This window comes from Apodemus sylvaticus, chromosome 1, assembly GCF_947179515.1.
Source record: "Apodemus sylvaticus chromosome 1, mApoSyl1.1, whole genome shotgun sequence".
NCBI classification, from domain to species: Eukaryota; Metazoa; Chordata; class Mammalia; order Rodentia; family Muridae; genus Apodemus; species Apodemus sylvaticus.
The window spans coordinates 181,685,994-181,696,946 of NC_067472.1; the positions used below are offsets into that span (position 1 = coordinate 181,685,994).

The following is a 10,953-nucleotide window of genomic DNA, read 5'->3' on the forward strand; positions in this document are numbered from 1 at the left end:
CCAGAGCTGTGGGATGCCAAGGTACCCTTTTGGCTTGAATAAGGTCTGGAGATTTCTATATATACCTAGCTTGACCAGTTCAACTCCTCCATGCCCTCTTAGGTCCTGGCTCAGAGACCTCCAGTCCGAGGGGTCTCAGGTGTCAGAAGTAGGTCCCTGGGATGTCTCAGCCTTATCACCCCAAGAACTGGATAAGGTTGACCTCCATAATTGGGAAGGCGGAAATTTGTCCCTTAAACTGTCCTCCAAGTCCTCTTGGGTGTCTGGAGATGACCTTTCTCAGAAGAGGAAAGGGTCTCTCCACCCCAGAGAGTCTGGCGAAGTCGGAGTGACCCAGACCGTGCAACGGATACGCAGAAGCCGCGAAGCCACCAGAGAGGCCGGTGCCCGGTCGCCTCCCGGGCCGCTGCGGCAAAGGCTGGGCGGCCGCGCCCTCCCCCCGCGGTGATTCATCCCGCCCCCTCCCGCTCCCTCCTCCCTCCTCCGTCTCCCTCCTCCCTCCCGGGCCGCCGCTGCAGTGCGCAGGAGCCCGCGGTCCGCACCCCAGCACCGGGAGCCCGAGCGCGAGCAGTGTCCGGAGCCAGGCAGGGGTCGCCGCAGCCTGGATGCGCCCTGTGGCGCGCGCGCACGCAGCATCCCGAGTCTCCCGCCGCGCGGCGGGGATGCCTGCTCTCCGGGCCCCGGGGCTGGGCCCCCGGCGGTAACCGGAGCGGGGGGGGCGCGCCCCCCCAGCAGCAGCTGCCGCGCCCGCGCCCGGGCCAGTCGCCGCCGGGGCCCATCGCCTGTCGCCGCGCTTTGCGCACCCATCGCCTTGCGCGGCCATGGGGACGTTGCTGGCTCTCGTGGTGGGCGCGGCGCTGGGTGAGTGTTGCTGGGGGACACGCGCCATCGGCGCTCGGGATGACCCCCGCCCGAGTGGCCCGGGCCCCGCCAAGTCCCAGCCTGGGAAGTTGTGCGCGGTGCGAGGTCGTTGGGGTCGCGGGACCCTGGATGACATGGAAGGGTCGTGGAGATGCAGGGGTTTTCGGGGGTTGGGGAGACACACTTGGCACAGAGGTGCCGCCGCGGGCGCCGGGCCGGGGGCGAGGAGACGCGGAGTCAGCTGCTCGCGGAGCCCCGCAGGCTGCAATGTGACACCCACAGCCGCGTGAGGGGTGGGGGAAGGCAGCGCCTGGGGACTGGGGCCCGAAACAAACCCGGAGGCATGGATAACGAGTGACGACTCCGGGCATGCCCTGGACCTGGAGGTAAACTGAGAGACAGACTGAGGCAGACAGGGACATTGGAGGCAGAGAGTTAGGAACCGGAGCCAGGAACAGAGAAACTTGAGAGCAGCAGAAAGATCTGGAGAGACCAAGAAGGGATGGAGACAGAGAGGCAGTCCCGGGGACAGAATGCCTGCCAGATGGAGTTTAAAACAACAACAGTAATAGTAATGGGAAGACATACAGTGCTGGGAAGACAGAGGAATACAGCCTTGCTGCTGGGACCTTCAGAGACCCTTAGGAGGAATAACCGCGGAGGAGACGGGGCAACTGGGAAGGGGAACCAGAAGCCCTGAAGACGAAGAGATCAGGAAGTTGGGGGGACAAGGAAAAGACCCAGAGGTAGAGTTGGAGACATGACTTAATCATCTAGTGTGTGGTGGGACACAAGAGGTGGCAGGTAAGAGGGTGAGGGAGGGACCAGAGGCTTCTAACCCAGTGGTGAAGCCAAGACCCGGAGACAGCAAACAGCTTTTAACTTGGGGTGAAGGTCTTGAAGCCAGGGAGTAAGTCTGAGGAAGAAAGAACAGGGCAAGATGGTGAAGATGGGAGGGGGTGGATTACACAGAACCTAGGGGAAGAAGGACACAGGACGGGAGTGAACCCCCTCACCCAGCCTTCCCCTCTCTCACCCCACGACTGGCTTTGCAGACCTCTTTCATCGTGAGAGTGACAAGCAATGTCAGAGCCACCACTTAGAAGGCTACTGGCTTTGTGAGGACCCGGGCACTTCAGTGGAGTCACATCCTGTTTCCCGGGGCCTCTAGCATGCGCAACTACTGGGAATAAAGATGACAGATTCTCCCACCTAACAGACCGGGGAAAGGCAGGTGGGAAACTGAGGCTCTCAGGAGATGGGTGACTCGTCAAGGTCACACAGTGAGCAAGGTTTGGCATCCACTGGCTGTAAAACGGGTGGAAAGGAAACAGATGGTTTCCGTGGGGCAGCGAGCCCGGTGTTGCCTCGGGTGGCAGGTGCCTCGCTGACCGGAGCTCACTGTGTCCGCAGTATCCTCAGCCTGGGGGGGCTGCGTGGAGGTGGATTCCGAGACTGAGGCAGTGTATGGGATGACCTTCAAAATCCTGTGCATCTCCTGTAAGCGTCGTAGTGAGACCACCGCCGAGACCTTCACGGAGTGGACCTTCCGCCAGAAGGGGACAGAGGAATTTGTCAAGGTATGTGGGTGCCTGGGCTGGGCTAGCACCCGGGTGCAGGGTGGAGCTGGCAGTGCTGGGTCTCAAGGCTGTTTGTTTGCTTGGGTACTGCTTTTAGTGCTATTGACAAAGTGTGTTGCTAAGTAGCTTGGTCTGGGTTCTAACTCCTGGCAGGCTTCTTGCCTCTGCTTCTTGAGTGCTGGGATTACAGGCCTGTGATTGGCTTATTTAAGTGCTTTGCTAAGGATGAAGATGTGGATGTGGTGGGTAGCTTGGATTTAGATCACCACAGACTACCCTGATCGCCTTAGGCAAGTCACTGGGCAAGTGTCTCCAGTGCCGTAACATTGAGGGGTCATGGTCGCTACTCCATACATTTAGAAAAATTACATTTATTTTTTAGTGTGTGTGTGTGTGTGTGTGTGTGTATACATGCCATGGCATGTGTGTGGAGGTCAGCAGACAACGTGTAGGAGTCCATTCTCTCCTTCCACCACATGGGTCCTAAGGATCGAACCCAGGCTGCGGGCGTGGCGGCAAGCACCTTTACTTGCTAATCCATCTCGCTGGCTTCAACCCCCTAGGACTGAGTAAAGGCTGAATGAGTTGATGCAACTGGCATATGGCTGGTAAGGAAAAATAAAAGTCAAAAAAAAAAAAAGAAAAAGAAAAAGAAAGAAAAGAAAAGAAAAGAAAAGTCACTGGGATTATTTGGCACCAGCAAAAATGTCTTGGGCAGTCATAGAGCAAAATCAAAGTGTGAAAGCTTTTGCACTGCGTGTATATTTTGAAATGGGTACGCGGCAGGAGAGGGACACTGAGAGATGTGACCGGAGGCAGGAAAGAAATGTAGAGAAAGGAGGCCGCGGAAGTCAGGCAGGCTTCTGCTGTGAAACTGTGTGTATAATTGTGTCACAAGGTTAGAGCAGTCAGGGGCTGCCATGGTCCGGGGCAAGATCTCAGCTTCTTTGATCCTTCACTGTCCATTGTCAAGATGCCGGAGCTTGGGCTGGGGGCTGGGGGTGTGGCTCAGTGAAAGAGCGCTTGCGTGAGACCCACCAGTAAGAAACCGGGGGCGGGGCTTAGCAGCAACAACGTACTCTGAGTAGGTTGTATGGCTGTACACACTTAAAATCTGTAAGTGAGGGGCTGGGGCGTGGCTCAGTGGTAGAGCCCTTGCCTAGAATCCCTCAGTGAGGGGCTGGGGGCGTGACTCAGTGGTAGAGCCCCTGCCTAGAATCCCCCAGGGAGAGGCAGGGGGCGTGGCTCACTGGTAGAACACCCAGTAAGGGGATGGGGTATGGCTCAATGGCAGGATACCTGCCTCACATGTACAAACATTACAATGCCAGAACAACAACAAAAAAATCCATATATACATCATCTATCCTTGAGGGGGTGGGGGTCAGGATGGGAATGGCGTATGGAAGACAGCCCCAGCGGGTAACTCATGTACCCTACTCATCGCTAACCACCCCCCAAGATCCTACGCTATGAGAATGAGGTGCTGCAGCTGGAGGAAGATGAGCGCTTTGAGGGCCGTGTGGTGTGGAACGGTAGTCGGGGCACCAAGGACCTGCAGGACCTGTCCATCTTTATCACCAATGTCACCTACAACCACTCTGGCGACTACGAATGTCACGTCTATCGTCTCCTCTTCTTTGATAATTACGAGCACAACACCAGCGTCGTCAAGAAGATCCACCTGGAGGTGGTGGACAAGGGTGAGTGGGGCCTGTCACTCGCCGGCAAGCCAGATGGAGGGACAGATGGAAAGAAGGGGGCAGTCTGGTGGCACACAGAGGCCAGCTAACACCCCGCAGCCATAGGGGGAAGGACACCCCTTTTCCGGCTGGCTCTGGAATCTTGCGCTCTTCAGCCCACCGGAGATCAGATTAGGCCTTTCCCCTGACAGAATGGTATGTGTGTCAGACCGCACTCCCTCATGCTGTGTGACCTCGGACAGGTGTATTCCTATCTCGGAGCCCCAAGCTTTTTCCCAGGGCCCAGGGAGAATATTCTATATGGCTTGGTGTGTCTCTCAGCTATGGCCCTAAAGTGGAGAGGCTGGAGGCCTTGTTTGGGGCCACAGTGGAGTGGCAGAGGCCTGTGGTGTTTCTGGGCGGAACCACCATTTTGTTTTCAGCTGCCTTGGACCTCTTCACCAAACCATTTTATGGTTTTAGTTTTGAGGCGGGGGTTTTGCTTTGTAGCCCAGGCTAACCTCCAACTCTTTTTTTTTTTTTTAAATAGGTATAACCTAACCTTGTCCTTTAAAAAAAAAAAAAGATGTATTCATTTTATATATATGAGTGTTCTATCTGCACATGCCAGAAACGGTCATCGAACCCCATTACAGATGGTTGTGAGCCACCAGGTGGTCGCTGGGAATTGAACTCAGGATCTCAGGAAGAGCAGCCAGTGCTCTTAACCACTGAGCCATCCATCCCCTAGCCTCTGATTCTCGATCCTCCTGCCTCAGCTTCCCAAGTGCTGGGACTACAAATGAGACTTGCTATCACAGGATAGACCATCTTCTGATCAACATGTACTGGAATTTTCCGGAGTCCTGTGTCCTATTGTCTTAGGAAGTCGGGGAGCTATTCCAAGCCTGGAAGCAGTGAAGAGCTCTGGGAAGTGGGTCACTGGGGGGCCTATAGATAGCAGTGTGCATCTTCCCGGGTCTGGTACCTTCACCTCTGGCTTCTTAAAGAGCCCCCGTTGGAGCCTCCCACCAGCATCTAAGGGAGGAGCTTCACCAACCCCATTTTATGGACCCAAAGGCAAAGGCTCAGGGAGTTTAGCTCCTGTGACCAAGTCACCTGACTGGGTCCTGGAATCGAACCCAGCCCTGCCTGGGCTGACACTCCCTCCCCAATCTGTTTCTCGAGTGTGTCTGTGTTCCGTCAGCCAGAGCCTCTGGGATCCTTTTTATAATTAGCTTTTTTAATGTTTCTCATCAAAATGGTACAGAAGGCAAGTGAGAGGCACGTTCAAGGGAGTCACGGGGACGTCACCATGCTGCGTGTGGGGTGGGCGTGACCACAGAAAGTAGAGTTTTGCCTGCCTAGGCAGAGTTCCGCAGAGCTAAGGCAGCCCTGATGCCAGGCCTCACACACCCCAGCTTATGAGCGGGAAGCTGGAGAACACAGCCTCTGTCTCATGGGAGCCCTCGCTCAGGGCACGCCCATGTGCAGAGCTGAGGTGGCCGCTCAGGCCTTCGTGACCGTAAAGCCTGCCGTCAAAACTCAGAGCCTGCACAGCCAACTGTGCTCAGGACACAGAGAGCCTTTTCTGTTGAGCTCATGTTTCCAGAAGAATCTAGCGTTTTCTACTGCTCTATCATGCTGCTTCTTTACATTCTGTATTATGTTTTCATTTATTTTTTTAAAGATGTATTTATTTATTATATGCAAGTACACCATGGCTGTCTTTAGACATCAGATCTCTTTATAGATGGTTGTGAGCCACCATGTGGGTGCTGGGATTTGAACTCATGACTTTTGGAAGAACAGTCGGTGCTCTTACCCGCTGTGTTTTCATTTATTGTGTGTGTGTGGGGGAGGGGCATATGGCACGCGCGTGTCATGGTGCACTTGTGGAGTCACTTGTAGGAGTCAGTTCTTCCTCCCCGTGTGAACCCTGGAGATCAAACTCAGCTTGTAAGGCTTGGCAGCCAGAACCTTACCCTGCTGAGCCACCTCGGTGGCCATATTATATTATATTCTGGAATTTTCTTACTTATGCGTTTAATTTGAGGCATGCTCTCTACTATGTAGCTCAGGCTAACCTCAAATTCACATTCCTGATCAAACAAGTTCTCCTGCCTCAGCCTCCTGAGTGCTGGAATTACAAGTGTGATTCCTATACCACACCTCAAAGGCTAATGTGTTTGTTTTCTCGGAGACAGGGTTTCTCTGTGTAGCCCTGGCTGCCCTGGAATGCTCTCTGTAGACCAGGCTAACCTCCAACTCGGAGGTCCACCTGCCTCTGCCTCCCTAGTGCTGGGATTAAAGGCATGTGACACCATAGGTCATGTTTTTTTTTTATATATATATATTTTGTTTTGTTTTAAATGTTTTATTTATTTTATTATTTTGGTGGAGGGGGGTACGGGGGGGGGGGTGAGACAGGGTTTCTCTGTGTAGCCCTGGCTGTCCTGAAACTCACTCTGTAGACCAGGCTGGCCTCGAACTCAGAAATCTGCCTGCCTCTGCCTCCTAAGTGCTGGGATTACAGGCGTGCGCCACCACCGCCCGGCTTAAATGTTTTATTTTTTATTTATGTTTCTGAGGGGCTTTCAAAGACAGGATGTAATGGTATTCGGGCTAATGTCCGACTTGCTAGGTAGCTAAAGATGACCTGGAACTCCCGATTCTCGACCTTGAGCTCCCGATTCTCATTCTTGACCCCCACATACTAGGATTACAGCTAGGTGCCACTTTGCCCATCTTATTGAGTATTGGGGTAACCCAAGGCTTCCTGCATGCCAGGCAAACACTCTGTAAGCTGAGCTCCTATTTTTGGCTTTTTGATGCAGGTTCTCCCCCTGGGGGGTGCATGCCATTTTGCCTGACTCCTACCAGATCCAGCTGTTGTCCCCACTCTTTGTCTTGCCGTGTTTCTGGCATCAGCCATCAGCCAATAACCCCGCAACACAATGGAGACTCATCCCAAAGCAGGGTGATGGATGAAGGGCGGAGCCTGCTCCTTCTGGGACAGGACAGGTGTGGAAGGTGGCAGGGTGCAACTGGGTCATCCAGCACAGGTGGGCGAGGCAGCCCGGCAGCACAGGGGAACAGTAGTACCACACAGGCAGGCCTGAGGCCCTGAACCTCACAGCCTCAGAGGATGCTGGGGAACCTGGCCAGCAGAGGGCTGCTGTGTGGTTCCACAGGCAGTCTTAGAAGATTCCTGGTGTTTTAAGAGGGCAGAGATGGAGTCTGTGGTCTGTGATACCAGCTGAGGCTGAGGCAGAAACCTGGGATGTAGAGAGAGTTCAAGGGTAGCCTGGAGACCACGGCAAAACCCCACCATCACATGACCAATAGTGTGGCTCAGTGCAGAGCTCTTGCCTGCGGATGTCTGGGTTCAGTCCTCAGGAGAGGGGAGGGAGCCATTGCCCCACCCCCACGGGATCCAGTGGGATCTCCCTCCACTTCAACTCCTTTTCTGTAAAGTGGGGGTCCCGCAGTCCCTCCTCCCGAGATGCCCCACAGCTTGCTAAAGACAGCTTGGGTGTTTGACAGCTGTAACTAGGGCTTGCCTTGGCCACAGGACTGTGGCTTTGCACTCTGAACAGTTATTCTTGGGGATGAGCCCTAGCTCAGAGCCCATCTTGGCTGTACATCTTTGGCTCAGCACCAAGCTGTATTTGGGCCTTGGAGTCTTTGTCTAGAAAATGGGCTGTAGATCTAAAAGACAACCAAACTGAATGTGGTTGTTGCATGCCTTAACTCTTAGCATTTGGAATGCAGAGGCAGGAGGGTTGTGAGTTCAAGGCCAGCTTGGGCTATGTAGAGAGTCCCTTCTCAAACAAAGTCTATAATTTAGCACAGAGCCTGAGGTAATGGCGTGGATAATGCCTGTTAGATGAATGAGTGAGTGAATGAGTGAATAAATGAATGAACGAATGAATTGGGGAGCACCTATCCTACACTCTGTCCTCCTTCTCTCTGACTGAGAAACAGCAGCACCATCCAGGCAGGGTGGCAAGCACAAGGCTCATAGGAGGAAGACCTTAGGGACCAGCAGGGGGTTGAGGGAACGAGATCCGGGCTCCCACGGGGGCCAGGAACACAGGGTGGACACCAGCCAAATCCGGCTGAGGACCTGTGCCAAAGTGCCCTTCCCTTTCAGTCCCCTGGCTGGATGTGCTCCTCTACAGTTTAAATTTAGGCCCCATGAGGAGAAGCTGAGGAGGCAGGCCAGCACTGCAGAAGGAAGCATGGAGGCTTCCCACAAACAGCCAATGCAGGGCAGTGCTCTCAGGCCGCGAGCTCCACGTTCTCCTATAGCCTCTGCCCGGCAACTGGGAGTGTTCTCTGTGACAGGGGGCTCAGGGACAGAGAGTCGTCTGCCTGAGATGGCACAGCTAATAAAAAGCAAGGCCAATCCAAAGCCCGGTGGTAGGCCCAGTCTACAGTCATTGTCTTAGGTGCCCCCAACTACCACAGTACTAAGAAAGAACACCCACTGACAGGCTGTGCGCTGTCGTGAGAAACTGGTCTTTTGCTTCTTGTTGGTTTTTTGTTTGTTGGTTGGTTTTGGGGATAATGGCGTGTTTTTCTGTTTCTGCTGTTGGAAGCAACGGAGGCCCAGAGAACCTTAGTCATTTTCTCAAAGTCACACAGCTGGCAGAGGTGAGATTTAAACTCAATGGTGTTTTTTGTTTTTTGGTTTTTTGGGTTTTTTTGTTTTGTTTTTTTTTTTTTTTTTTTTTTTTTTTGGATTTTGGTTTTTGGAGACAGGGTCTCTCTGTGTAACCCTGACTTTCCTGGAACTCACTCTGTAGACCAGGCTGGCCTTGAACTCAGAAATCTGCCTGCCTCTGCCTCCCAAGTGCTGGGATTAAGGGCATGTGCCACCACTGCCAGGCCTCAAGGGTTTTGATTTGCAGAATTACAGACTGTAGTTCTCTCTCTCTCTCTCTCTGTGTGTGTGTGTGTGTGTGTGTGTGTGTGTGTGCGCGCACGCGCGCTAGCGCATACCCTCCTGAATGTCACAGATGCCACATCTGACCCACTCTGGCCCTAGACCCATCCAAGCCCCTTGCCACTATCAGAATAACTGTAACACCTCTAGAATCAAATCCAAGATAGTTACTTTGTTTGTGGCCCAAGCTCAGAGAGGTTGAACCACTTGCCTGAGCTCACACAGCAAGCATACTTCCACAGTGGGGGCTGCTCTGTCTCCCTGAGCTAAGGCCTCTGCCACCTCCTAACCATGCCCGGCCCTGTAGCCAACAGAGACATGGCATCCATCGTGTCGGAGATCATGATGTACGTCCTCATTGTGGTGTTGACCATATGGCTTGTGGCTGAGATGGTGTACTGCTACAAGAAGATTGCCGCTGCCACAGAAGCTGCTGCGCAGGAGAACGCGTGAGTGGGGCTGGGAGGGAGGGCGGGGGCCACCTAGGCGCCATCTGTCGCTCCGCTCAGAGTATCTGTGTCAGAGGCGAATAGAGTAGTGGCTCGCAGATGAGGAAAATGGAAACCCAGAGAACAGAGAACAGGAGGGTGACACCGCTACCAGGCAGCCAAGCCGGAACTCGAACCCAAGCCTTCTGGTTAGCAGAGCTACAGCTTGTAGGTCCTGGGCCTCCACAGCTTCCTGAATGTCCCAGAGGTGCCCTGTAGTTAGAAGACGCTCATTCAGACTCGGGGGAGTCCAGTCCACAGCCCTCTCTAGTCTCAGGAGCTCTGGGTACCTAAGACAGGGACTCAAGTTCTATTCAGGGTTGGGCCCGGAGGGTCACTGTCTTCTTTGCCTTCCTTGCACAGCTCGGAATACCTGGCCATTACATCTGAGAGCAAAGAGAACTGTACAGGCGTCCAGGTGGCTGAATAGCGCTGGTAAGGCTTTCGGACCGACGATCTGCGCATCGCCACCCAAGAGGGCTCAGGGACACACTCTAAGTCTCCACTTCTTACCCTGCAGGCTCTGGGCTCCGCCTCAAGGAAGGGCCAGCCCCTACGGGTACCCTCCCGCCCTGCAGTGGGGACCAGCCCCTGGTGGGTACCCCCCTCCCCCGGCAGTGGGGATCAGCCCTTCGGTCTCCCCAGCCACACAGTTCTGCAGTGGAGCCACCAGGGTGGGAGCGAGCAGGGACTGATCCCACCTCACCCACCGCCTCCCACCTACCCTCCCACCGCCATGCATGATGGGTGAAGCAATATGGCCGCCCCACCCTGCTTTTGCTGCCTGTTTGGGGGAGGGGGCGGTGAGGCGAGGGGGCAGGCCCCGCCCCTTCTTTTTGCTGATTTGCACATAGGCCACTTCCCACACGCACTGCCAGGCCAGCCGGCCCCACCTCTGCTCGATGGGGTCGGGACAGGGACAGGAGTGGGCAGGAGGTTCTGGGCCTCATCTCCCCTCCACTTCCTCCGGCTGGACCTGGGGTTCCCTCCCTGTGACACCTCCTAGCCCTGGCCCACCCGCCCTCTCTCACCAGCCTTCAATTGTGGTCTTTTGGGAAGGGCCTCTTCGGCCTCCTCTCTTTACAGAAGTAGTTTTTGTTCATGAAATAAAAGATTCTTGGACTGGAGTCTCTATTCTCTCATTAACACCCTCGGCACCCCCACCCCATCCCACTCCTCAACCCCAGCCATTGGACCTCATGATGGTGTTTCTTGGGAATCTTCATACCCAGCAAGCAGCAAGACTCTGCCACATTTAAAGGTGCCAACCGGAGCTGTTGAAGTGGCTTAGAGTTTGGTTCTAAGACGTGGCTCTGCCGGGGCGGTGGTGGCGCACGCCTTTAGTCCCGGCACTTGGGAGGCAGAGGCAGGCAGATTTCTGAGTTCGAGGT

General features: G+C 54.6%; 1 protein-coding gene across 1 annotated transcript; it reads left to right on the forward strand.

Annotated features, from left to right (window-relative positions):
- Positions 1–504: 504 nt before the first annotated feature.
- Scn1b (sodium voltage-gated channel beta subunit 1) lies at positions 505–10,689 on the forward strand. Its single transcript, XM_052165782.1, has 6 exons — positions 505–861; positions 2,275–2,441; positions 3,904–4,144; positions 9,382–9,523; positions 9,926–9,997; positions 10,083–10,689. Exons 1-5 carry the CDS (start codon positions 822–824, stop codon positions 9,990–9,992), a joined length of 657 nt encoding a protein of 218 aa, XP_052021742.1. The 5' UTR covers positions 505–821; the 3' UTR covers positions 9,993–9,997; positions 10,083–10,689.
- The last annotated feature ends 264 nt before the right edge of the window (positions 10,690–10,953 follow it).